The following is a 27,552-nucleotide window of genomic DNA, read 5'->3' as shown; positions in this document are numbered from 1 at the left end:
AGGCTGCTGACTCCTTCCGAGCATTCACGTGCCTTGTGGTGTAGGGGCTGACTTCTGAGAAACCGCAGCTGTCGGCTCCATGCCGATAGCCCGCCAGCTTAGCCAGGAGGAAATGGATGACGGAATGAGCTGCGTGCACTGTACAGCAACAGGTCAAAATAACTGGCTGCTTCATATTAGTTTCCAAATCTGCCAAATGACTTGTGAAGCACATGGCCACGCCTATGTTTTCCCTGGGCTTTTCCCAGGGGTGAGTTTCTGCAGGGCAGCTGTGTGGGGAGCCCGGCAGGGCAGGTGAGAAGGGACCAGCATGGGGCTGCTCTCTGTAGCTCAGCTACTGACACTTCCTGGAGGGGGGCACGTTCTTCAAGGGGAAGTGTGGTTTGGTTTCTTGGACCGCATCTCCTCCCCTTGCTGCTATTCTCACAAGTATTTCACAGACTGTCAAGTGTGGCCTGAGGTAGCCTTCATTTAAAGGGGAACAGAAAGGGCCTCCAGGCAAGGAAGCGCGGTTTATAACCACGAGCTGTTGACCTACTGCAGCTGCTCATGGAGAAGCTCAATTCAGGTATTCACATAACTTTCTAATGAGTCTGTTGATCTCCTCAGTGATGGCCTCTCCAGCCTGGGTATCATTACAATAATATAATTCTGAGTCTGTGTATGCCAGTGGGTTGTCATTGCTGAAGTATCTTAGTGAGTGGGAAACCTGATCTAACAACACATCCCTTTAGAGCATGGATATTATTGAATGTAATGGGATGGTTTCCTTTTCCAATGCTTGCACATTGACAAGTCAGTAGCACGTGAGTGGAACTTGCGAGATGACCATAACATCACTTCACTGCTTATGTGGGAAGTTGGTAATTTGCAATTTCAGAATTTTCTGAATGAAAAAACAGATGAATAATTCATACCCGAAACTCTGAGTGCTTGTTTCATCAGCTATTAATCCAATTACTGATTAACATTGCTTGCTTCTTCCAATATTACCTAACAGCTGTGTTCTTACATATGACCTCTGGGCAGTCAACTCTGTTAAAAGAATGAGGAAGTGCAAGACAGGATCAGGCAATGCCAGAACTTCTTAAAGGCTCAAGTTATTCTTTATCTGACAGTTTGTTTCTAGTACCAAATAACATCAGTAAAGCAGAGAGACCAGGGGGCTTGTTCTCTTCTTGCTCCCCTCTTTGCTTACTGTAGATGTTGTAGCTGACATCCACAGCTTTAGGTTTCATTTTCCTCTGAAATGGGCGATATGTTGGGCAATTGAGGTACAAAATTACCACACTAATGGTTCTATATTGAAGTGAGGATCATGCCCTTAGTATCAGGATGCTGGCAAGTGGCAGCTTGTGCATATGTTGCAGGAACATTAATGCTTTGCTGTAATTTGGTCATCATTGGCTCTCTCTTATCTGTGGTGAGCTTAGTCTTTCTGATTTAGTCATATTGGAAATAACCAACAGAGATTACAGAGACGCTATTCTAGTAACAGTTGCCTCTCCTCCACCTCCCCAAAAGATACGGTATCTTGCTCTGCATATGCCAAATGCCTGACATGATAGCTATCTTGTGACAGAAGGATGTGGGACCAGTGCTTTATTTTCTCCTGTGCAGCCGGGCAGCCTGGTGCTCCCAGGTGGGAGTAGTCCACCTTTCCTTAGGAGAAGGGTTCCCAAAACTGGGATCTGGCTCTTGCAGCTGATGACTTTGGACAGTATCAATTAAAATACTGAGTTAAGGAATTCAAAGCCTCAGTCCATTTTCTTTAATACTTAATACCACTGTCTGAAAATCCAGAAGACCACATTCAGTACATAGCCTTGTGTCAAAGTAATTTCTTAGTCAAATCTGCAGATTCGTGTTGCTGCAGTATTAAAATCTATTTGCTAAATTACATGTAATGTTCTAGGTTTGTTTAAGAAATGTCAATGTTGGTGGTGATGCCTTACTTCAACTTTAGAACTGCGGATTTTTGTCTCTCCTCTTCTACAGCAAACATTAAAACAGCAATCTGTTTGTACTCATGTGAGTAGGCATACTTGCCATGTGGAGTGATTCACATACTTAAGTGTATGTGCGCCACTATTTGTTACAAAAATTCCAGCTGAATGATTTGCTAAAATTTTGTGGCTTAAAACCTGTCTCCTGAAAGCAAAGTTGCATTCATATAGTTCATAAAATCCCATTTAAATGCATAGAAAATATTAAAAAAAATGTGCATGACAAAGAATTTCAAATATCCTAAGTTTAAGTCTTTGGTAATAATAATAATGAAGAAGTCTAGATTTAAGTTTCTGACTGACTTCTAGCTTCACTGTTTGAAACTAGCAGAACATGAACTCCTAATAGAAGCCTGCTTTGGCTCTCTTGATTTGTGGAAACTTGATGTACCCAGAGGTTGGGGGATTCTGAATAAAACTTCACTGTATAGATGCCACAGGTTAGACAGGGTGGTTGGTCACTTAGGTCTTTCTCATCAGGACCAAGCATTTTTAAATAGAACATTTCTTACCAATATAAAAACTCTGTCAGTCCAAATCTGAGATTTTATCTAGTAAGTAATTTGTACTGCTCTTTACAGATGTGTTTCACAGTAAGTAGTAAATAACAAATAACTTCCAAAATACTGTCTTAAATCCTTGACTGCTCCACAGTTTTCCAAGGTTTGGAAAATTTTGGCTGTCAGAGATAGAGTTTTAAGAATTCATGCTAGTCTTCTGACAAGGGGAAGTCAGTAACTTTCACCACATGTTTGGGAGACAGGGGAAAAAAGGCGTGAATCGTGAATCAAGAGGTAGAAACTGTGTAAGAAAGCACTCTCTACTAAGTAGATAGAAAATCACCTGTTGTTTCCTTTCTCTAGTTGGGAAAAATATCTCCTGGCAGGGGTAGGAAAACTGTAATCTATTTTAATTTTGGCTAGCTTTTTTTGCAGCCAGTGATATCAGTTCAGTTTTTTTGCTCTTCCATCAATATCCATGCTGTTACTGGGAAACAGGAATGAAAACATTGTTTTGTACACACAGATTGTAGGGTTACATGTGTGTTTACTTCTACTCTTGTGTCGGTTTCGGTAGAGTACTGCACTCTTGTATAGATACAGGAGCTTATAGTTCTTGCTCGAGGAACAGGATCCCTTCAGACTACTGCCTCATGTTGTATTTTGTTGACATGATAATGAACTTGGGAGTTGGGGTGAGCAACATAAGCAGGATCCAGAAAACTAAAGATACTACTGAAATGAAAGAATAGTTTATTGTTTTAATTTACTTTAGGAGAGGAACACTAAAGACTGCTGTCCATCCTACAATGTACTCAGAGGACAGCTGAAGTCAGATGAGTCCAGTTCCCAATCATTCTTATATAAGACATTAACATACTAATTTTCCCGCTAACATGAGAAGGGATCATCCATCTCAGCAAAGAATGGCATTGTTGTTTGTTTCATAAGCATGTTCAGTGCTACTGCAGCACTTTTGTGTCTTTGTGAATGTCCCCCAGCAATCCTCTTAAGGGAAAAAAAGAGGAAGCTCTGTAGTTTCCCTTTCTTCAACTAGATCTCCTTTTCTGAGCATTACTTTGAGAAGAATAGCAAGTTCCATGCCACCACCTCCCTGGCTGTTTCTCAGGATGGATGCATAAGATATGCATTTTCAGCAAAGGGGAGTGATGTAACAGGAGTCCGTATGCTTTATTTTAGACTCAGGCTGTGACTCTGTGACTGATACAGAAACAGAAGACGAGAAGAACCCAGTTTACTCCCACAGACTTACCATGAGTGAAGAACATGGATCATCTAGGAGCACTGGGGACCATCCGGTGGTGCAGCCTGACCGCATACGGTGTGGGGTACTGTATGTCCACTCCTTGGGCTATGTTCTTACTGTGGGCTGGTGCAACCTGTTATGCTGCTCTGTAATGGACAGCTTTACAGGCCTCAGAATTAGTCCCTAGTTCCTTTTCTGTCACCTTCCCTCTTAGCCCCTTGTCCTCAGCATCTGTTTCATGAGCTTGGTTCCGTAGGCCCAGAAATAGCTTGGTAACATGCAGCACCCAGTGTTGTCTAGGCTGCAATGTCACTTACTGACAGATAGTTTTATTAACATAGCTGCTTGTCTTGGTGCTGTGAGGCAGGTTCACACTGTTGACTTCCCATTTTCCATTCTGGTGAGATTTAGGTGTGGCAAGTGGAGTAAGATGGTTGTAATGAACCAATGAACTCCACAGCCTGGATGCAGTCTAATATGACAATTCTGGTGCATGTCCTGCAAGTGACTCTGACGAGCTTGGATCATGGCTTCCTGTCTGAAAAACAGCATTTCTTAGTATAGCATCCCCTCAGATAGAAAAAGTCTAAGTTTCGTCCTTTATTTCTGTTTAGATCAGGGCTGTGTTGCTTGAGGGAAGAGACTGATAGAGTTGAAATGAAATAATTTTATAAATCTAGCTTTAATCAGTTTATAAATCTAGCTGATAAATCTGGATTTTATCAGCTTAATGCATGTATCTATGCTGGTGCAAGCTGTAACAGAAGCCACCTGCCTAGTTACTCCATGACTGGAAGATGCTCCTGAAAACCATTCAGGACCGTGAAACTGACAGATGGTAATGTATGTGTTACTTGCAATGACAACAAAACCCCTAGAAAAGGGACTGAACAAAGTAAGTGTTCTTATGTTGTGAACCTGCATGTTGTAATGCCTTTCCTCTCAGGTGCAGACAACAGTTTATATTATCATGAAATGTAAACTAGATGGTGAAGTGAAAACTGAAGTTGAATTCTCTCCAAAGAATGCGTCGTCGGTGCGTGTGCTGGCTGAGATGGAGAATGAGTACACAATCTCTGTGGAGGCTCCAAGTAAGCTGGGCTGAGATTTCTGACCCCCCCCCTTCCTTTCTATCTCAACCTGGCTGTCCTGAAAGGTGCCGGAGGGATAAGGGTAAAGGTTGCAACACAGGAAAACTTGAGGCCAGGAAATCTTGAACTTGCATTCTCAACTGTGATACTTTTGTCATGAGGAACTGAGACAGACTGCTGCTTGGGGGCTCTGTTTTCCCCTTCAGCAGCAGCAGGGTTGCAGGGTGGAAACACCTTACTGGGAGTTCTGAGAGCAGATTGCACCTTGTAAAGCACTTTGAACTTAACTGCGTGTTACAACCACCAGCACATTAACATTGGCAGGGCACCATGAGAAGGTAAGTGCCAGTAAATAATTGCATGACTATAACAGTATGCACTTAATGTGTGATGATCTCTCTGTGATCAGAGCTGAAACTATTTATCCTGGCTTGCCTTTTAATTTAGATATGTTCTGTCACTCTGAATATTTACATTTACAAAACTGTAGGTTGTCTAAACTTTAGGTTCACTAAACTTTAGGGGCAAAATTTCGGAGCTGTACAGATTGCTAGTAGTTCCCCAGCATCATTTGATGTAATCTACTTTGGTCTGTCCTCTTGAAGAGTCATTGTGCCAGCTCTGAGAATAGAGACTAATAGTCATTGTAGCAACTCCTCTAAAGTCAGTGAGGTGGATTGATTTAAAGAAGGTGACCTCACCCACATAAAAATGTTGAACTTAATCTGTCTTAAATCAAGACTTATAATTTAAACATGGACCTGGAAACTAACTTGCACTTTGAATTATAAACATGACCTTCACATTGATGGAGTATACATCTATGTAAGCTCTGCAGTTTCTAACAGTAAGACAAATATATTTTTAATTCCTCTCGTGCATGACTATTTCATAATTTCCTGTGTTGTTAACAGCCAAACAGGGAAAGATTAATTTCAGTAAGATTCAAAATATTTGAGTTTCAAAGAGAAAGTTCAGACTTATGAATGCACATTGGACACAACATCAAGCAGCTCCCAAGGTGCAGGTAGGAGTTAAATCCTGTGCCTGCATAAAGTTGCAAAGCTGGAATTCTTTTACGTTGATTTCATTCAGAGACTAGTGAGGCTGGCGGGTTGCAAAATCCCTAGTGACTTTTCTGGTTTCTCTCCCTTTCTTCCCTAGCTCTCATATTTTATGGCATGGTTTAGAGACTGCTCCAGACAAAGCGAGGGGTGAAGAGATGTGAGGCTTTCTAGTTTGAGGTCGTGTACTGTTAACATTAGTGGTCCAGACAACTGTTAGCAGAGGACCTAGGAGGTCACAGGTGATGAGCATTGACATAGCTATGAAAAAGGTAGTTCCAAAGTACTTTCCTACCTATTGTTCAGACCAACATCATCTCCTTTTTTTTTTCATGACTCTTCATGAATTCAGTACAACAGAAACTGTTTTGGTATCCAGCTGGCAGTGTCTCCAAACTCCTCTTATCCTCAGGATATTTGATGCAGACTCATTCCCATTGTTTATTCTTAATAGTGATTTCTTCTCTTTCTTTTCAAAGATTTAACCTCTGGGACAGTGCCTCTGCAGATATATTCAGGGGACTTGATGGTGGGAGAAACAAGTGTCACCTATCATACCGACATGGAGGAAATCAGCAGTCTGTTGGCTAATGCAGCCAACCCGGTACAGTTCATGTGTCAGGTAATGACTCTAGCAAACAGCTGCTTTGGAAACCAGCTCTTTCAGAGTCTAGACAAGTGGACGTATGCAAAAATGCTTGCCATGAAGTAGTTGTTCTGAAATGAAGAAATGCAAGGTTATTTAGGGATTTTCACATAACCTTAACATCATCTTTTAGCAAAAGCATGGGTGCTTTTTCTGTCTCTGGAGCAAATAGCTGGCTAAGGTGACTCAGGCTATCCAACTAACAAAAAAAATGCAATCAATCAACACTCACATTTAGACCTTGATGACTTGAAAGACTGGGATGACAGAACTTGATGTAACAGGAAGTACCATAAAGTAGTACATTGTTTGGAAATTTGTACCTAAGGATTCTTGGAAAGGATATGAAAAGGTAGCAAAGATTCATACTAGCTGAATGAAGTAGAATAACATAAAATGATTTGTTTATTCTTAGCACTTACCTGTTTAAAGCCACTGCTCAGTTCTGTCGTGGTTTAACCCCAGCTGGCAATTAAGTACCACGCAGCTGCTTGTTCACTCCTCACCCCTCCAGTGGGATGAGGAGGAGAACTGGAAAAAGGTAAAAGCTGTGGGTTGAGATAAGAACAGTTTAATAGTTGAAATAAAATATTATAACAATAATAATAACAATAATGATGGTAATGAAAAGGGAGATAACAAAAAGAGAAAGAGAAATAAAACCCAAGAAAGACAAGTGATGGACAGTACAATTGCTTGTCACCTGCTGACCGACGCCCAACCAGTCCCCAAGCAGTGATCGGCCCCTCCCTGCCAATTCCCCCCAGTTTCTATACTGGCCATGACGTTCTATGGTATGGAATATCCCTTTGGCTACTTCGGGTCAGCTGTCCTGGTTATGCTCCCTCCTAGCTTCTTGTGCATCTCCTCATTGGCAGAGCATGGGAAACTGAAAAGTCGCTGACTTAGGGTAAGCACTGTTTCGCAACAATTAAACCATCAGTGTGTTATCAACATTATTCTCATACTAAATCCAAAACACAGCACTGTACCAGCTACCAGGAAAAAAATTAATTCTATCCCTGCTGAAACCAGGACAGTTCCCATATCAGATTTTGCACAGTTAGGGTACCTGAACCCTATTAGAAGGGTAAAGCTTGCACAAGCAAGTTCTCCAGATGTGTTGTCTTTGCTGCCTGCATGCATGTCCCTGATCAGCCATGTAGCGGAAGCCCAGAGAGCAGTGTCATTAGTCACCAGCATACCTGAGTTTTTTTCCCTATCTGTTTAGTTCGAGTTGTGGAGCAGTTGGTACTGGGCTGTGCTTCTAGTTGGGGAATAGGCATGCTTCCCAGTCTTTGGCTAAGAACCACTCCAAAGCCAAACCCAGAGTGTACACCAGAGCAATTCAAAACGGAGTAGTTCATGCTTAGAGCAGGAGTGACACTTCATTGGAACAGTTTCAGAAGTAAGATTGTATCTGTGAAGGAAGTAGGAATTAACAGTTCTCTGTGCTTCCAGTTGCATGAGTGACTTTCTCATTGTATTCTGTCTTCTTGTGGAGTGTACGGTTCTCATCTGCTCGAATTAATGATACTCTGTTTCTGGACTAGGAAGCCATTCATATTCTTTGCTTGACCAGAACATTACTGCCTTCAGTGTTTATGCCTACTGTTTTCTGATATGTGCTAAATAAAGGAACACCTTATGAATCTCAACTTAACCAAATCTCCAGAATCCCACAAATGAAATCACTTTCCATTTATCTCTAGGCCTTTAAAATCGTGCCATACAGCATAGAAGCACTGGACAAACTATTGACTGAGTCACTCAAGAAGAACATTCCTGCCAGTGGCTTACATCTGTTTGGAATCAACCAGCTAGAAGAAGAAGATATGACAACAAGTAAGTTGAAAGATTTTTGTTTTATTTCTAAACTTCACCTGTATTGATTGTTTTACCTTGGAGTGCCTTAACACTGCAGTGTGTGGTACCTGCACAGGCTGTCTCAAAAATCTTGGATCTCAGCCAGGAAGCTAAATTTCTGATGATGCCTATAGAAGAGGGATTGCCATTTGGGTTGGAAGACGCTTGTTTTATTACATGCATCAGTCTCACTTCCTTGCACTGTGACAGATGCAGCTATGTAGACAGCTTCAAACACAACCAAAGTGAAAAGATGATGCTCCCCAAAATGTTTCCCTTTTTCTTCTCCCAGTCCCATGTGGCATTTCTCCCCAGCCCAGTCCTTTTCCTCCAACCCCATGACACTGATCTAAGATGCACAGTGGGCACTCAGCAGTTGGATTGGTGTGGCACTATGACAGGGTTGCCTTACAGCAACTGGATCCTACTGGAATGGTGATCTAAGAGGTCCTTGCAAACCTGTGATCCTGCATACATTAAGCTATTACAGTGCCAGATTTCCCACTAAAGGTCACAGGACTTAAGCCTGGAGATGTGCTAGATACCTCAGTTAATTTGTGCAGAGTTAGCTCCATTTTGAAACTCTGTATATGCTTTTCAGGGCTTTCACACCTGTTTTGGTCTGTGTGTTTGCTAGGAATTTTGTGTCTTGCCTACTGGCTCTGTTGCTGCTAGAGAGAAACTTAGATTCTAACAGACTCCTATTCTTACAGATCAGAGGGATGAGGAGCTGCCAACACTGCTTCACTTTTCTGCAAGATATGGGCTGAAGAACCTAACTGCCTTGCTGCTTACATGCCCTGGAGCACTGCAGGCCTACAGTGTAGCCAACAAATATGGCCACTATCCAAACACCATAGCAGAAAAGCATGGCTTTAAGGACCTCCGCCAATTCATTGATGAATATGTGGTAAGAGGAAGCAGCAATCCTGCATTGTCCCAAAGCAGGTGTGGGCAGTGGCAACAAGCTTGGCACTTAGTGTTGTGGGAGCAGGAGTGGTAGGGTAATAAAAGATGCAGTGTGTTGTGGTAGGGTGTAGAAGACAGAATTCCAGCCACACTGAAAGCTTCCAGGCTGGAGGGTTGGGTACATCTGTGGAGCTGGAGAAGTTCTTGGGGCTTTTGCACACAGCAAATAAGATGGAAGCAGAGACTCCCATGCTGGGTTTCCTTATCATCCATCCATCTAATGAAGTTTCTGCAGGGATGTGTTTGGTGTCTGGTGTACTCTTCTAACTTCTGATCTTGGGAAAAGTACAGCCCCTTCATCCCAGTTACTTTAAGGACTAATATGGGAACAGAGTTTGTTTGGGAAGGTACAATCTGAGGTGCGCTCTGATTAGTCATAGTACAGTCTGGATTGCTTATTAGCTTATTCACAGCTGATCTGTGTAGTCTGGCTGCTCCACTTGAAATCCATTTCTTCCTGCATTAAGATAGCTGTCTGTTCCCTACTTGTTCTCTCTGGGAGCCTAATTCACAATTCAGTTCTTTTTGAGCTAACCCCATCCCCAGAAAACAGCACTCTGACTTTTCCAGATTATGACGTGGACCTGTCTCCAGCTGCACCAGGCAGTTGTTTCTGTGAGGTCCTTCGGTGTGCTTGGGGTTTATCCTTTCTTTTCCATTTGAGTTGTTTCCAGCCTGTATGCTTCAAAATAACAAGCAGCTCCTTGGCTCGAATAATGTGAATTCTTGAGCCTTTGCTTTCAGTTGAAAAGTTCTGCGTAATTGTCCCTAACAGGTCTGAATGGTGGGTGATCGATCTGCCAGCCTTAGTGTGGTTCTTCCAGCCAATTACAGTTGTGTTTAAGCCCTATTTAGGAGGCATGGGTGGTTCTTAGACTTGAGGCTTGTTTCTTGACATAAGTGTGAATTTAGGGTTATACGTTAGAGCTAAATAAAAGTCATTCCCTGTTCTGAGATGAGGAGGGCTGCAGAAACTGTAAACTGTGTGATTAAAATCTTTGCATTGTGGTAAGTGAGAGATGCTTAGGAAGTCCTTCCAAACTCTTACTGCAGTACTGTGCTTTTCCAACGTCCTCCTCTCTACTAGCACAGTGACAGGGCTATGTTAAGAGTAGAACCTGCTTACTGACCATCAAGCTGTATGTGCAGCTTAGTACCAGAGCATACGAATGACCTGCACCAGTGCGTCCGCTGCAAGGTAGTGACTAGAAGCACTACTAGTATGGGTATTTCAAAATCCCAGTAAACCCCTTTACTCACATAATTTTCTCTCTGGCAAAAGTTCCCCTGCACCTCCCTAAAGCATTGCATGAGCTACCTGCCTGACCCATTTTGACTGCGGAGGGAAGCATGTGTAGACAGTTTTGACACACATGCCCTGTGGATTGAAGGCCCATGAGGTGGTGGTTGTGGATGGAAGAATATCTTGTAGTACTGCAACCAGTTAAGATGGCTATGCTTGTGACATAGTTGGAACGTGGGGAGGAGGCTGGGATGAAGCTTTACATTTTGCTCCCTGGCATCGTTTGGTGAAGATCTGCACTTCCCTCCCCCACCTCCCCACCCCACTCCATGTTGCAAATATGTGAGAAAGGGTTCTGCTGTCCTGTGAATCGAAAGTTGCTTGTATTACATGAACAGCTGCCTGCTGTGAGGTTTCCTGTTGATCTCACGGAAAGGGGTCTATGTACTCCCACTGTGGCTGGGTGTTACGTGCTAATGCCAAGAAACTGAAACTGAATCTACACCAAAGTTTAAACTTTGCTTTCTTGTAAGTGCTCTGCGTGTGGCAAGCTTTCCCCCTTACGGTCAGCTATGCTTATCCCAAAATAGCCTTTGACAAGCATTTGTATTTTTAGAATGAGCTTTGGTTGTGTTCTAGGAGTTTGCAGATACTGCGTAGCACATAGAATTGAGAGGGTGAGAGGTTATAATGGCTATTCAGAATGTGTCAGCACCAACTTGTTTTACCTTCATTACCTACTATTACAACATAGTTCTTGAAGGCTGGGCCCAGACAGCTGTAGTAGGGACTTAATTCCTTTGAGAAGCCTTAGACTTTGGGAATGGGCTGCTTTTAGAAGGTTTTTTCCATCAGTGATGGGAGAGTGAGATATCTTTTGCTTGCTTTGATTCTCCAGATTCTTTAAATGAGACTTGAACATTTTTTTTTCTTGCCCTCCTTCCTCTCCAGGAGACTGCAGATATGCTGAAGAGTCACATTAAGGAAGAGCTGATGCAAGGCGAGGAGGATGAGTCTGTTTATGAGTCCATGGCTCATCTGTCCACTGATCTGTTAATGAAATGTTCCTTGAATCCTGGCTCCGATGAAGAACTTTATGAATCCATGGCTGGATTTGTCCCTGGTGCCCCAGATGATCTTTGTATGTATATTCACAGAATCACAGAATCATAGGATGGTTTGGGTTGGAAGGGACCTCTAAAGGTTATCTAGTCCAACAGCCCTGCAACGAGCCGAGACATCTCCAACTAGATCAGGTTGTTCAGAGCCTCCATCCAAGAGGCCTAAGCTGATCTGTCTGTCTTATACATAGTAGCACCTCAGCTGAGTTTCAGAGTAAGGGCTGGTTATGTTTTTTATGCTCTCGCCAGAAGGAAACCGTGCTCTAGTTCTGGTGTTGGCTGGCTGATAAAATTGCTGTAAATCTTTCTTTGATTGCCACTTCACAAGATCAAGAACTGTTTCCTCAGTGCTTTGAGGACTCCCTGAACCCTGAGCAAGTGAATTAGCATTTGGAAGAGACCAAATTTTCTATCATGTCCTGCTGCTTCTTTCTGAGATCCAGGGAGGTAGGAACACTGACTTACAGACATTGGTGGGAAAGAACACTATGTAAGATGTGATTTTACTGACAACTGGGAAACTGAAAACCAAGAGCTGAGCTTCTACCTCCATGGCTTGAGAACAAAAGAAAGCGAGCATCTAGAAATATATGTGCTGAAAAGATTATAGTTGAAAAATCATTATTCTAATCCACTTGGTTTATTGCTAAAAATATAGATATAATTCTGAAAAAAATGTACAGATATTTAACTTTTTCACCAGTCCATTAATATTCAGTGAGACCAGTTGCAAATATCTAGTTAAGTACCTATGTTAAGCAATTGGAAATTTGCTGTTCTTACTTAGTCTGGCTTCATCCCACTGATATATTTTATGATTCCCGTGATGCTCACAGAATCTAGCTCATTATAGTTTAAGTACCTGCATAAGGACTTCTAGTGTTTCTGCAGTTTTAAGTGTGGTACCTCAGGGGAAAAGCTTTCTTTTCCTTATAGACTATATCTGTCCTGAGCCGGTTTTCTCCTCTTTTAGATTAAATGTTGTTATAAAACAGATTTTTGTTCATTATGGAGTCCAGAAGACTTTGCCAATTCTCTGCCTGAAATCATAAACCCTTCTCTGCGAAGTTTTGTTTGGCCGCTGCAGGGATAGTTTTGCTACCAAACTCAGGATTATTCTGCCTTTGGGTGGAGATAAGCAGTAAGCCCAGTCTGACTCCTAAGGAACAAAGCTACTGTTGTTCGCAGTAATGGGGGTGAGAGTATCTAGACGTTTGGAAGCTCTGCCTGCAGTCAGTGCACCTTTGAATGGGGTTGATTGACTAAGTCTGTGGAGGGGGAAAAAAGCATGCTTAAAACTACTAAGCCCAACTTGTCTTCTTCCACCCCTGAAATGTCCAGATCTCCCAGAAAGTACGCAGGGGATATTCCTTTCTTTCATGGATCCAAATCAAGCTCCCTGTAATTTACCACTTTTGAACTGGACTCTGAAAAGCCTCTCTGATAGTATTCTCATATTGGTTCAGATTTAGATCAGAATTGCTTCCTCTCATGAAAACCATCTGGCAGCCCTGCAGACTGTTGGTGGAGGAACTAATTGTTTTAAGGCGCTTGTTTCTTCTTCCCTGCTGAAGATCACCACCTCCCTCAGTCTGCTGTCTCAGTTGCTTCTGTGCGTATCCCCTTGCCTGTTTCTGTCAAACAAGCCACATTAAGTTAAACAGTTCAAGTACACAGGTTTTCCTGCCCTCACTTACTCTGATTGATAGATCTCAGGAGGGAGTTTGGCTGGTGTTTTGCCTGAATACATGAAACAAAGCCTGGTTGGCTGACAGGCATGGAAATGGAGAGCTAGGAAAGGTTGCCATGGGATGGGAAAGGTTGTGCATTTGAAGCCTAATTCAGGCTGCTTTTCTTAAGTCTTCTCAGTAGCAAAGGCCCAGCAGGCATATGTCCTTTAGGGGAAGCTTCTGCAGGCATAGCCATATCAGCAGGGTAGCAGAGGTCTCTGGGATCAGCACCAAAAAGTTTTCCTGGTGTGTATGTGTGCTACAGGCTCTGCAGGGCTAGTAGGACTAGAAAGGTAAAAACCCAGGCTGTCCCTGAAGTATGATTTCTTTACTGAAAAGCACAGCTGAGTGAATCTGCATTTTAAAATGTTTTCCTCATTGGTGAGATGCTGTATATGGCTTATCTGTAATACCTCAGCAAGGAATGTGAGTGTGTTTCCTGATTTTCCTGGAGTTCTAGTTCTGTTGCTGCTGCATACAAAGCTTTGTTACTTTCCACTCAGGAGTCTTTTACTGAAAATCTCTGGTTTTTTTATGTAGTCTGTTAGTCTTTGCCTGAAGAATATTTACAGCTTGTCTGAACAGTGCTTAAAATCTACCTGTATTTAACAGGTAAGGTTAAATTGGTACAATGCTCGACACTTAGATAGGTTCTCGCGAAGTGAAGGTGTTTCAGTATTATTTAGCATACCAGCACCCAGCCAAACCAACACTGAAATTAGTGCGGATGCTGTCTGGTTTAGAATTGCCATCACAAATAAAGACTTCAAGCTTTTTTACTGACTTAAAGGTTTGTGAGGATGAAAACCTCCCTAGGAAATCATAATCAACTTCTACTGAGGTACTTTCTCCAGGTCAGAGTAGCCCTTATGTGAGTAGTTATGGCTGTGGTGTAGAGGACAATACTTGGGCTATTTTAAGTATAGCTGTACTGTGGCAGCATGCCCATTTATTGTGATCAAGATATGCCTCCACCACAGTTTTTCAGAGACTGATCAAAGAAAAGTTAGATACCACAGGGTCAATTTGTCTGGCAGGAACTGGTTTGAGAATAAGGTAACACAAGACTGGAGCCATTGTAATAAGTTAAAAGTAGTAGCAAATACTTGAATACTGGAGTGTTCTGTTAGTTCTTGCATTCTTCATCCCACTTCTGATTTTTCAGTGCATTTGTATGTGTTTTGTTTGGTTTTTTTTTTCTCTCTGCATTTGGTCCTGAGGAAACATTTACAGTGAAAATGCAGAGGCTGTAGAAGGGCCCAGTTTTGCTTAAACTGATGCTGCATGAGTTGCACACACCTATGTTGAGTTGATAGTTATCCCTTTAAGTTTTGGGATAAATGATGGAATTTAAAAAAAATGGAAAATGTTTTGTTCATCTACAGAACACTGCCTCCCCTTCTGCTGGAGGGGAGCATTCCTTCCCAGGTAGGTCTTAATGCCCTGAGCAGTGTAGATCATAAAGTACTCCTAACCAAATAATTGGGAACTTACTAGCTCCTGCTGTTACCTTGTTTGCTGTTCTTTAATAATGAGATTGAATTGCCTTATTTAATTTCTTATCATTAATGTGATTGTTCCCACTTCAGAAGAGCACTTCCCTCTTATTATACTTTTCAAATACCTATAAAGTCAAACGTAATTTTCCAGAATATGCTCCAGGTTGGTACAGGTTGCAGGTAAATGTCATTTAGCTGAGTCAGTCACACCCTGTAACAAACAGCAGCTGAATAGCAAAAAGGGAGAGTTATCTCCATCATATCAGTCTGGTAGTATGAGCTACAGCATCACATAAAGTGCTTTGCTTTTTCTGTTTTCCTTTCACCAGCACCTTCTGCTGATTTTTGCCAAAAAAAAAAATAATTGAGTAGGTATTTTGAGTAGGCTGGAGTTGTGTGCAGAAGGGTCTCTGAGAGCAAGGACTGTTGGAAGTGCTGAAAACCTGTTTGATTTGTGTGAAGACTAAATTGCCTGGTTTGTGTGTTTGTGTTACTATGCTGTTTTACTTGGGGAAGGAGTTGGGCTGTATTTCCTCCGTTGAAGGTCAGATAGTGGCTGTGGCCAAGGGCTGGTGGAAACAAGTCTGGACTCTTAGTGCTGTTTCCGTATCTGTGAACTGTGTGGACACTCAGACCTTAGATAGGGTGAGCTTCATGCAGAGATTCAGTCCTTTATCCTAGAGAGTTTCAGCTGACTAAAATCTATTGTCCTGTAATTTGCAGACCTCCAACACCTAAAGAGTAGATCTTAGTTCACATACAAATAAGTAGTGATGACCTTATTCTAGTCTCTTGCATATCCTCTCCCTCCTCCACCATTTTTCCTCTCTTGAGCCCAAGCTTTCAACAGTGTCCTCATTGATTTTTATTTTTCCTCAGTTAATGCAAGAAACAACAGTCTCCTTGTTATCTTTGAGCAAACTGAGACAATTGTGCACAAAAGTATAACTGCTTATAAAATTCTGAGTTGTGATTTATGCCAACGCATTGAAGCCTTTGATTTGCATAATAAAGGACTGGTCTCTGTAAAGAGGTAGCTTGCTTCGTGTGCAGGAATACCTGGCATCTAGTGTTGGCAAATGTTTAAAGGGGGAAAGGTGTTACTACTTTCTAAAGGGTGCCCACACATGGATATTTTAGTTGTTGTGAAGGGTCTATAGGTCATAACTCATCTTCTGTATATTCGTCTATTCACGGGTAGGTTGAGCTCCCTTCTGAAGCCTTAAACCCTGCAAAGGGAAACTGAAACTCTTTGAATAAATATCTTTTAGCTACTACATTCTGACATCTAGGAACTATTTAACCCTCTTCCCACTAACTCTTAAGACCATCGTTCCTCAATAGCTTCAGGAAAATCTGGGGACCTTTCCTGTGACACTCAAAGTTTGTGTGTGCCACCTTGTTGTCACTTCTGTGTCACTAGCCTGTTTTTGCAGCAAGTGGAACAGAAGGTGTCATTGACGAAGTCGAGAACTTCTTTTCAATTTTGTTACATGGGTGAGATGTTAGGTCTCATCTGTATGCAAGACAGGTCTGTGTACAGGAGCGTAGTGAGGTGGCAATCATGTCTTCTAAGGAGAGCTAATTAGTTGATGAATTTAACTACATTGCCTATGTGATAGAAAACAAACCCTGCAGTATCGTGTTGCACTGCTGGTTTAGTAATCCTGCAGAGTACAGCCAAAACTGGGAAGATACTGTTCCCTCCACAGAGAATTAAGGGAACTTTGCACACCTGGTACATTCTGTTCTGCCTCCAAATCCATAAAATAGTGGCTTTCCTCTGGGCCTGTATTTGCTACAGGTTAATTTCTAAAAGCTATGTTAAAAATAATCAAGGTGGCTGCAGGGTGTAAAAATCGCTCTACAGAAAAATACAGATCTGTAGTGCTGATTCTTTAGGATGCTCAAATGTCAAATCTATGCTTCCATGTAGTGCAGTGATACTTAAATGAACTTTATATTAGGTTGGTGGTGAGCAGATCAGCTCCAGAAGCATGCCACTTGGCATGGACTGCAGAGATTTTGAGAAACTGCTGGTGTGGTTAGTCCACACAACATGCAGTATTGTTGTGGCTATGCTGGAGGTGTTCCTGTGAGGTTAAAGCTAGTTTGGGTGGTTCACATGACTGTCAGTGGGTTCTTTGACAATTATTGTTTAAAAAACCCCCACAACATTCTAACAAAGCAAAATCTTGCTAGCTTATTCTTATCCCTTCTCAACAATTCATTTGTATCACTCTTGTTTTTAATGTCATTAGAAGCATGGTTACCTAACATTTTATTTTATTTTTAGGATGAGTTATAGGATTAGTTTCAGGGTTACAGTGAGGTTGACCTTTTTTTTTTTTAAATCAGAATTTTTAATATCAAAACACTGACTTAACAAAGTATCTTATTGTTTGCTCTCACTCCTTTCTCAATGCTGAATTATCATCTGACCCTCTAAACACCTTCTAGTCCAACTAATTAACTCAGCCAGCTGTTTTGACTTTTATCCAATAAACAAAACAAATACTGTCTTCTGTGTCATGGGCAAATTGCCCTTAATGTCTTGTTTTGCCAAGTCACAGATTTTCCACTCAGTTTGGCCTCTCAGGAGCACTGTGCAGAGGCCAAAACCTTCACCTGGCCAACACATTCTCAATAATAGCTAATCCTCAGTGCCTGCTTGGACCCTTGTCAGAACTTCTCAATAAGCAATGTTAATCACCCTCAAGCATAAACATCAGGCAGCTCGCAAAGATTTGTGCAGAGTGGACTGAACATAGCAACTTAGGAGCCTTTTTTGAGGCAAATGTCTGGTCAGTTGTCTGGCTTCCTCTTTGATTTTCACTGTAAACCAAAGGTCCAGTCAGAAATAACTCATCATTTTATTATATTATATTACATTGTTCCACGTGTTTAAGGGCATAATTGACAGGTTCATCTTTCCGATTTTTTTCAGATGTAGAGATGCTTCAGTCCAAACCAGACACTCCAGTTGCCGGAGATGAAGTATCTGTAACTACAAAAGACTCAATGCTCCGCAAGTTTTTAGAAGGTGAGACCTGTTTGGAGAGAGGGGTGGCAGTAGCACAGTTAAAGCAATTAAATGGAACTTGAGATTTCTCTTTGATCTGTTAAGGACAGGAGCTAGTCCATGCTGTTTGACATGGACAGCTTTGCCTTAGTGAGTACAAACAAGGCACAACAGAAAAAGCAGCTTGTGAGGTGAATTCACAAATCTGATCTGATGTTTTCCCGAACCTGATCTACACTCTGCCTCTTCAGTGCTTCCTCTGCCTTCTCTGACGAAAGCCAGACCTTAATTCCATGCTGTCCCCACTGAGCATGATTGGGTTGTCCAAGCCTTTTCCTGACTCACCAGGTTCCATGGGATACAGACTTACTTTTTGTGGGTGACTCAGCTGAACTCAGAGCAAGATTAAGTCTGGGGCTGTCAATATCTTGTTCTGTTTTCCCTGCCAACACCAACGCTCTGGCAGTCCCATTGCATTGAGTCAACTAGGCGTTATAACATCACTAAAGGAAAGTCAGTTCAGTGGTTAGGGTATTCACTTGTGACTTGGTAACCGAGAAGAGAGTTATTCCAGGGGTTCTTAATTCTTTTTGCTAGCATGCAAACAGAGGGAAACTAGCTTTTAAATCAGGTATGACAGCATTTGATGATTTTGCAGTCATGTTAAGAGTGAGAATGGAACGGAGATGATGGATGAGGTGGGTATAATGATAGCTGGGCTTGTTAAGTACAGATGTGTGTACCAGCTCCCTTGGAGATACATTGTTCTGAGATCAAATATATTGTCAGTTGATGGCGACTGCTCATTTCAGACAAAGGAATAATTCTCTATAGTACTTCGTAGACCATCACAAGTAGCTTTTGGAAATCAATGCTCTGTTTGATTTGTTAACTGTTATGATATGTTAATTAACTGGAAGTAATTGAACTAACTGTTCCTCGAGTTCTTAAAAACAATTATGAGATTTTCCACTATGGTTTCTTCACCAAAACAGATGGTACAGGCTCAGTGGCAAACACTTATATGCTACTAGATGTTAATGACTTTATCAAGTCCTGTCTTGAAGTGCTTTGGCACTTTAAATCACTGCAAAACTGGATGTGTTTGCCTGTGAAATGGCCGGGTTGGTAAGAGTGTGGTACACAGTGCATCTGGAGGGATCCAGTGTTCAGTGAAGTGGCCAGGTTGTTTTTCTTACAAACTCCACTCTGTTGTAGGCAGTAGCATGGATGTACCAGATTCAGAGGAAGGAGCTTACCAGCAGTACGGTGAAGATGTATACTACTCAGTGGAACAAGATACTTTTCCACGGGAAATGGCTAGCAGACCCCCAGTTCCTGTTCCAAGACCAGAATCCAGCTCTCCACAGCCGGACAATGAGCTGTACATCTCCAAAAGTGAGTTGGGTACCGGGACCTAAACTATGGACTAGTCAACTGTAGAATGGCCTTGATGTGGGCTCCAGTTGCCGAATAAATGCCAAGAAAATCTACACGTTTTTGAGATCCCTGGATTATTTGGCTCTGGAGCTGGATTACCTTTGGGATCCAACTTCAGATCTGTTTTTCATCTTCTGCCTACTCTGAAAATGTGGGGATGTTGTATGCTGAGGTCTTGGCCTGAACTTGCTGTTAATGAAAGCAGTAGGATGACAGATTACCTCCAAATGGTATAAACAAATCCGACTAAATAGGAAAGATCCTGATATTATAAGGACACAATCAAGCTAATAAGTTGAGGCATTGCTGCTCTGTAATGGTAGCATTGATTTAATAGTATTTGTATAGGACATGATTCTATACCTCAATACTTCCCTCTGAGATGAGGTTTAATTGAAATTGAAGAAAATTGAGCCTCTTAGTTTACTAGGCAGTTTTTGGAAATCTTGATCATATTTCACAAATGTTCTAACAAGAACTACAGTAATGTGTGGGAGAGTAATTTCAGTGATTCCTCCTTCCCCCCATGATAGGACTGTGGGGAAAGCATGTCCAGATTTCTCTTAGAGGTGGCTGAGCTAAATTCTTTGAGGTCAACAGAAGGGGAGTTCTACTGTACAACTCCTTATCTTGTTTTCTTCAATGGACTTAGTAGGGTGACAGAAGCTGTAATGCAGTGCAGAATTAGGTATGCTTCCCATATTCATCCTTGCTATTTCTGTCTTTATAAGATGCATTTCAGTATCTAAAGAGTGTTTGTTTTACAGTTTTTGCACAGAAAGCTCAAAGACCTGAGAATCTCTATGTTGCTAGAGGAAGGGTTAAGAAAGGTAAGTCAGAAGTTCACCCTGAAAATCTCACCAGTAATCCAAAAGAAAATCTGCTGAGGTAGCTTCATTTGTGTGAAATGTGACAGAATAGTCTGTTTTACAAGGCTCTGAGGATAATAGTCCTACATGAATGACCCAACCTTTCTGAGCTTATGTGACATTGGAAACTTTTTATAACTGCAGAGTGTGAGGGGGGTACCCTTTTATCACGTTCTGTACATATCCCCTGTCTTGGAGTTTATCCTCAGTCAGGATCGTAATGATCACTGAAGTCCTTTTTTATGTTGTGACCCATATTACTTCATGGAGTCAATGTCCCACTTTTGATCTTCTGGATATAGCCCCTGTTTGTTGATCATTATTCCTGGGATTTAACCTTTAGTGAACTGCTTGCCATTGATCTCTGCACTTCCAAAACTGTGCCCTTATTCTTTCACCTCTTATTCTGTGCACTATCAGAGTGCCAGGAACCACATCTGAACTTTTATCTCAGGTGTTGGGAACTCCTGGGTTACAAAGAGCCAGCATCAGTAGGATAAGTTTTCACCTTTCTGTTTCTGGAGTTACACTGCACAGATTAGCAAGGAAGAGTCTAGCTTTGTGACTGCCAAGGTGAAAGCTCTGTTTTGTGGATTGCTGAGGAGAGCGAGATTTTTGCAGTGAGGAAGCAGAGCACTTTAAGGAGTACATTTTGTGCTGTTCACTTAAAGTATGTTTTTAAGAACAGAGATTATCCATGGGACATGTTTGTGTACAAGGCTATCTCTCAGCTGGGCTTTTAGCCCTGACAAATAGGATGGCATGAGGACAAAACAGTCTTCTGGTTAGGGGAACATTCAGTCTGTAATGCTGATATTTTTGCATCTCTGCTATATCAAGAGTGCTCAAGTGAGTTTGTATTCAGTGAGGGGAGCAGATGCCACAAGTTCAATACTATTTTTCGTGTTCTTCTCTCTTCAGAGACAATAGTCAGGCCTGTAAGGGACCTGTCTCAATCAAGCATATATGATCCATTTGCTGGGATGAAAACCCCAGGTCAACGGCAACTGATCACATTACAGGAGCAAGTGAAAATGGGCATACTGACTGTTGATGAAGCTGTACTTCATTTTAAGGAGTGGCAACTGAATCAGAAAAAGAGATCAGAATCATTCCGGTTCCAGCAGGTACAGGCTTATTCCACTGTTTAAGAAATACAGCTGTTTCTCTAGTTGTATATCACAAGCTGTTCAGTGTGGGTACATTCCTCTCCTGGTGGGAGCCGAAAGACTGCTAACGCAGTCCCCCAGGTAACAAGAGTTCTCTCCTGACACGGAGGGGTTGTTCCCATGCAGCAGCAAGCAGGTAGCTGTTTTACAGATCTGTTTAGTATTTTTAGCTTTTGGAGATCTATATACTAGGAATTGGGCCAAATCCAGTTGGCTAAATTACCTTTCTAGAGGTCACCTAGCACCTAACCTGCTGACAGGGGACTTCTGTGATGAACATTTAGCTTGTCAGTTCTCATCCATTTCAGATCAGCAAAAACTCAGTGTCCCAGATGGTGTATTGGCTTTAAAGTCCTATCTTGTAGATGGTCTGATCCCTCCCTGGGTGTTTGATGGCTCCAGGACTACCTGTCCTTTGCAGCTGGGCAAGGTCTAGCAACAGTCATTAGTGAAAACACAATGTTTGGGTGGCTTAGCTGAATGAGGGAGTTGTTATGTTGGCAGCAGCAACATAATGACTGGTGGAACTAGCAATCCTGTTTTAAAATTTCCATTCTTGAGTTAGAGTGGGGCTCCCTCTTTAAAACCACTGCCTGCTTCTTTTGGAGACTTTTCATCATGCTGCAGTGGTCTGCTCTCACACTTGAGGTGCTGGTCTCTGGTGTGTGACACTGTTTTGGGAGCTGTCAGAACAAAGCCAAGACTTTTCTCCTCCTGATTCTCACTTGGAAGGGTCCTGTCTACCCAGAAACAGACAGAGGAATCCCTTCTTCTGTCAATAAAGAAGGCAGTGCTACTTTAGTAGATGTCTGTAGCAGAGATGAAGTGGCATGCTCAATGCCTCATCCCATGAGCAGCTTTCAAAGTCTCTGCTGCAGATCTTTCTGCATGGTACAGTAATTGCTCCATCTGCTTTTCCACCTATTCAGGGGTTTCCTCCTCTTACATATATACATATTTCCCTGCTGGAAAAGTTGTCTTTTTTTTTTTTTTTCTCCCCACCTTTCCTTACTGTAAGGTGAAGTACGCTGCCACACAATCATGAAGAGACTGCTCCCAGTTACATTTCCAGGTGTCCCCTCTTGCTTCACTGGGGACATCTTGAATTCTTTCTGAATTGTCCCTCATGCTCTGGGATGCGTGGCAGTCTCCTCTGTCCCTGCAGTCAGAATTATCTGTTCATTAGTAAAGAAAGGACTGTGCAGTTACTTGATCATGGGTCTTGTTTCTGTGCCAGTGTCACAGTGGAAACAGAAAATAGAGGGAGTTCTAAACCAAATGTACTGCTTATATGCAACTGCCAGTCAGTCTGTGAACTTGACCTTAACATACACAATGGACATCTGAAAAAACTTGGCTTCTGAAAGGGACACATGGATTTCTGAAGGGAATAGATTAAAACCTGTTGACATGGTTTGGACTTCAGCCAGGTCTAGCAGGCTTTGTTACAGCTTGGTTGCAAAGTTAGCTGAACTATACTATTGGTATTGTCAGAAAGCTGCTCATCCTCCCTTATCCAAAGCCTTGAAAAGAATATCTTGTGATGTTTCTAGGAAAATCTGAAACGGCTACGAGACAGCATAACCAGGAGGCAAATGGAGAAGCAAAAAAAAGACAAAAGTGCAGGTAACAGTCTCTGATTCTGACATTCTTTGGTAATGAGGCAGCTAGCAATATTAATAGGCTCTTCAGGCAGAAATGTCTCTGTGTGTATTGTAGTTATGTGATATTTTAATATTCACATCCATGTGCCTGTTGGCTAAAACATAGGGAAGTTGCTTTACTCAGTTTCCCAGACCGAGGAAAGGATTCCCACATCTGTGGAGAGATTCATTTCTGTACACCCTTATGTGACTGTGTTTAACTTTGATCTCAGGTGCAAAGCTGTCTCTCAGTGGCTATACTTGCATAGACCTTTCTGAGCTGTTCATTTTCCCTTCCAGATTTGGAAATTACAGTACCCATTCGACATTCTCATAATACTTTGGTGAAACCAGAATGTGGAATATATGAATACACCCCCAGGAAAAACGTTTTCCCACCAAAAAAGGAGTTAAAACGAGGAGACTGGAAAACAGAAAGCACATCCAGCACAACAAGTAAGCAAACCCTGAGTGTCACCCTCTCGACAGGAAAGCTAGATGGAAACCACTTCCCCAGCCTGAATCTGGAGTCAGCTCAGGGGATAGGACTTGTGTTCCTGAATTCCAGTACTGACACGACCACCCCAAACCCTGCATGCCTCAGGCTGGCTGTTCTTGAAACTGTCAAAGCAACTCCAGGTACATCAAGCGGTTTGGACATCTTGTGTTTGCACCTCTGCAGGAGGAGAACCTGAAAGCTAAGCGAAAGATTCCCTTGAGCTTTGTCAGGGAAGGCCTATCATCTGTCTTCAGTTCTTAAAAGTAGATGGCAGCTGCTGTCTTAGAAAACAGGATGTTCACTTGCTGTGACTCTCAGCAGGCAGCGTGCTCTTCTGGTCTGAAGGGCATAGTTATATTGCAGGCTGGGAAGCAGTCTCTCTGTGTCGTTTCCTCAATTGTTGTAGATAAAGGACAGCATTTTTCATGGGTAACTGTGGGACCCCTTTAGTGACTTGGACAGTCTGCACATTTTATTATCTTTAGTTTTTATTAGGTTTAATTTATGCAAATTAAATCCCTGCATTGTCGCTGTTACTGCAGACTGAGCAATTCTTGCAGAAATCATTAAGATAATTTTGGTTCTGTGAAAGGAAAACTGAGTCCTAGTGAGGTTAGTACCTTTGTGGCTCTTAGCAAAATATAGCTGGCACACATCCAGAGTAAGTGCCAGAGGCAGCTGACTGAACCAGTATAAGCAGTTGTGAGTGAAATGCTAACGAGCCTGCAGAGTTCACTGTGTGCAGCTTGGCTCTCTTTCCCATGGCATGATTGTGAGAATGGACCCTTAACACAGTATTTCGCACTCTTAAGTGCTGCTGTTTGTACCAGCTGATGAGAGTTACCTCACCAAGGCTAGGGAGGGACTGCATCTTCTGAGAAAACCTTTCTAACCTCCATTTCAGTGTATAGATTTGTGAACATTAGTGTCCCAATGTTGCACAGCCCTATAGAACATTATGCATTTGTGACTGAAACCAGCCATAGCAGTGTAGGATATGTTTGTGAGTTGCTGTCCCCTTCAGAGATGGCAAGACTGATTGCAAAAACATTCCTTACTCTGAGTCTATGCAAGTTAAATGGGTTTGCATAAATGGTTGCTGAGGGTTCTTTGAACAAACTTATCATTTTTAGCTCTGAAATAGACTAGGAAACATTCCTGTGATGAGTAGGATTGTTGTGAGAGGAGGTGGTGTACAGCTGTTGGGAACAATAATCTCTCAAGCAGTCACTTATTCCAGGAATGAGTATGTGAGTGCTCTGAGCCATCTACCTCCACGCAGTTGTTAAGGACACGGGGACTGATAATTTAAATATACATAAATGTTGGGTGTGTAACACTTGTGAAAATATTTGCCTGACTTGCCAGCTGATATTGGCACTGGATCCTTTCAGTTAGATTATGGCTATGAGTATTTAACCAGAAGCCTGGACCTAGATAGGGCAGGAATCTGCTAGAAAGAGAGAAAACTGAATGGTTTGGCCATGTGGTCTGTGTTGTATGAAATGCCATTGTTTGAATCCTGAACATGTGAAAAATAGCAGTGGAAATAAATTAATCTAAACAAGCATTAAATGATGTGTGCAAGAGGTAAGCAGGAATCCTGAGTTAATGATTTGCAGTTAAATCACCAGGATTTAATAATCAGTTTGTTTTCTCTTGCTTACTCCAGGTAGTGCAAGTAACCGCTCCAGCACTCGGAGCATACTGAGTGTCAGCAGCGGGATGGAAGGGGACAGTGAGGTAAGCCCTAACCTCTGCCGTATACTGGTCCACTGTTCTTAAGTACATGGCTTTGTTTTCATGCAAAAGAAAAGGAGCTCAGGGATGGCGTTGCATTTGCAGTGATGGCAAAATGTAGCCACTTCTGTTGTGAAGCTAACAGGAACCAAATTCTGCTGGTCTGTAACCTCTTTTCTTCATTTTGTAGGACAATGAAGTCCCAGAAACAACTAGAAGCCGCAGCCCAGTTGCCCAGCAAGCAGAGAGGCTGCCTTTTCCAGAAAGGCCTCCCAGAGTGCCTCCTCGAGGTGCAAGCAGGTAAAGCTAAAATGCAGCTCTAACATGAGCTTTCAGTGAATGAATATGGAAGCCTTGGGCAGAACGCAAGGCAGGAAGGCAGTGTGTCTTTCAGCAAAATCTACCAGACTATCATCTATAAACACACTCTGTTAGGAATTGTAAGATCCTTGTTTCTCATCTGTAATACTTGGTGGAATTGGTTTCCTAGTTGGTAATGTGCCTGTTGCAGTGCTGTTACTGCGGTTCACACACTGCAGGGGGTGGCACTATTGAAGCACACAATGATTGCCATTATAAGACTGACCCAGGTGGAGTAACATCCTGCCCCTGGCAGAGATTTAGTACCTGGTCTTCCTGAGAAGATCCTCTTGGAACATACAGTGTAGTCTAGAGGGAATTCCCTTTTGCTATTCCCATGGACGACTTTTTACAAATTTCAGGTGTCTCCAAAGCACACTTGTTTACATGTATGATTGGCCTCAAAGTAAGAACTGCACTGGTTTTATAAAAGGTGTTGACAGGTTTTGCCTTGATTTGATCAGACCACCACAAACTTAAGTAACTTGTAAACATTCCTTTAGTCCAACCAGTGCAAGTCTATGAAGTTCAGGCCCCAGAGGCTTATCTAAGTACAGATGATAATAAAATTCTCCAACTGTTAAAATAGTAATTACTAATGTCTGGGTGCAGTAAGTTCTGTATGTTGGCTTGGCTCTGGCAAGAATATAGCTGGAACTTATCTGTAGTTAGTTTGAAAAAAAGATTTTGAATCTTTTGATCTCTTCCTATTGCTCTTCATCTAGTTTTCAGGAGAAGGCTACTATACTAGCAAAGTTTTACTCCAACCAAGTATTATAGCATCTCTTTCCTGTAATAGCAGAATTACTACTTCTGTTCTTCAGCTGCAGTAACTTGGACAGGAAGAAGGCTCTGGCACCTTGGCATCTGCTCTGTTGCTGAATCACTGATAGCCTGTTTCTCTTCTTGTATGACTATTGCTTGTACAGTATTCTTAGATATGACGTTAATGCATGCAATGTGTAGTTTCAGAACCCTATTGTCCTCTATTTTTTTAATGCATTTGTATTATCTGTCTTTTTATAGGCCTGTAAGCTGTGAAGGGTTTTATCCTCCACCTGTGCCCCCAAGAGGTCGCTGAATTTCTCAACATCTGTGGAATATGAGATTTTTCTGGTTTTATGTGTGTTTGTACAGATATTTTTGAGTTGTCTTAAATTATTTATAAGTGGGAGCCAAATGTTTTCTTCCCCTTCCTCCTCTCTGAAGCTCTGGTGACTTTTCCTGTGATTTTCACCGAGACTTCTTCGCCTTCTATAACTCTTTTGCTTGGAAGAATTTGGTGCTTTGGGACTTCAAGAAAAAGTATCATGGTAGGGGAGAAGAACGCTTTTGTGTGTCTTGCCAGCCCTGAACCAACATGAAGTTTCCCTTTGACCAAGAAAGAACACATGTCCTTTTAGAAACTAGATCCTGATATGCATTGTTACCAAAAAAGGGCTTGACTGAAAACACGCTTGAAGAAGTAAAGAAAAGTTGTTCAAAGACTTTGTTTGAAGACTGCTCATTACAGCAGAGGCAGGTGAATGTACTGCTGCTGGGTATAACATTTTGGGTGGAGACATACTGACTTTTCAGAAGATGTAGAATCTCCCTCCAGCAATCATTAAACCATGGGACGACGAGAAGTTGTCTCTGTTTAAGAATGTATTTTGCATACAGCCTTGAAAACGCCTTTCCCTTTCCCCTTCCCTCCCTGAAGAGGACAGACATTAACAAGGTGTTGTGTGTGCTGCATTTACCATGAAAATTCCCAAGGCAGCTGATAAGCGACCTGCTGTATCACAAACCAACTGTACATAAACCTT

General features: G+C 42.0%; 1 protein-coding gene across 2 annotated transcripts in view; it reads left to right on the top strand.

Moving 5' to 3' along the window:
• Nucleotides 1-27,179, top strand: part of PIK3AP1 (phosphoinositide-3-kinase adaptor protein 1) — a 40,277-nt gene extending 13,098 nt beyond the window's left edge. The window contains exons 1-16 of one of the 2 annotated variants that reach the window (XM_009697521.1): nt 3,120-3,376; nt 3,709-3,855; nt 4,720-4,864; nt 6,408-6,550; nt 8,287-8,419; nt 9,154-9,350; nt 11,604-11,793; nt 17,950-18,045; nt 19,243-19,422; nt 20,232-20,294; nt 21,255-21,460; nt 23,056-23,128; nt 23,446-23,601; nt 25,317-25,387; nt 25,575-25,684; nt 26,771-27,148. In XM_009697521.1, the coding sequence (XP_009695823.1) occupies nt 3,781-3,855; nt 4,720-4,864; nt 6,408-6,550; nt 8,287-8,419; nt 9,154-9,350; nt 11,604-11,793; nt 17,950-18,045; nt 19,243-19,422; nt 20,232-20,294; nt 21,255-21,460; nt 23,056-23,128; nt 23,446-23,601; nt 25,317-25,387; nt 25,575-25,684; nt 26,771-26,825 (1,893 nt within the window). In that variant the 5' untranslated portion in view covers nt 3,120-3,376; nt 3,709-3,780 and the 3' untranslated portion in view covers nt 26,826-27,148. Of the gene's footprint in view, nt 1-3,119; nt 3,377-3,706; nt 3,856-4,719; nt 4,865-6,407; nt 6,551-8,286; nt 8,420-9,153; nt 9,351-11,603; nt 11,794-17,949; nt 18,046-19,242; nt 19,423-20,231; nt 20,295-21,254; nt 21,461-23,055; nt 23,129-23,445; nt 23,602-25,316; nt 25,388-25,574; nt 25,685-26,770 lie in introns of those variants that run through there. The other variant, XM_009697520.1, reaches the window with a different exon arrangement.
• The last annotated feature ends 373 nt before the right edge of the window (nt 27,180-27,552 follow it).

Source organism: Cariama cristata, unplaced genomic scaffold (assembly GCF_000690535.1).
Source record: "Cariama cristata isolate BGI_N322 unplaced genomic scaffold, ASM69053v1 scaffold25483, whole genome shotgun sequence".
Taxonomy (NCBI): Eukaryota; Metazoa; Chordata; class Aves; order Cariamiformes; family Cariamidae; genus Cariama; species Cariama cristata.
Note: the sequence above shows the minus strand (reverse complement) of the source record. Positions and strands in the feature narration are given on the sequence as shown.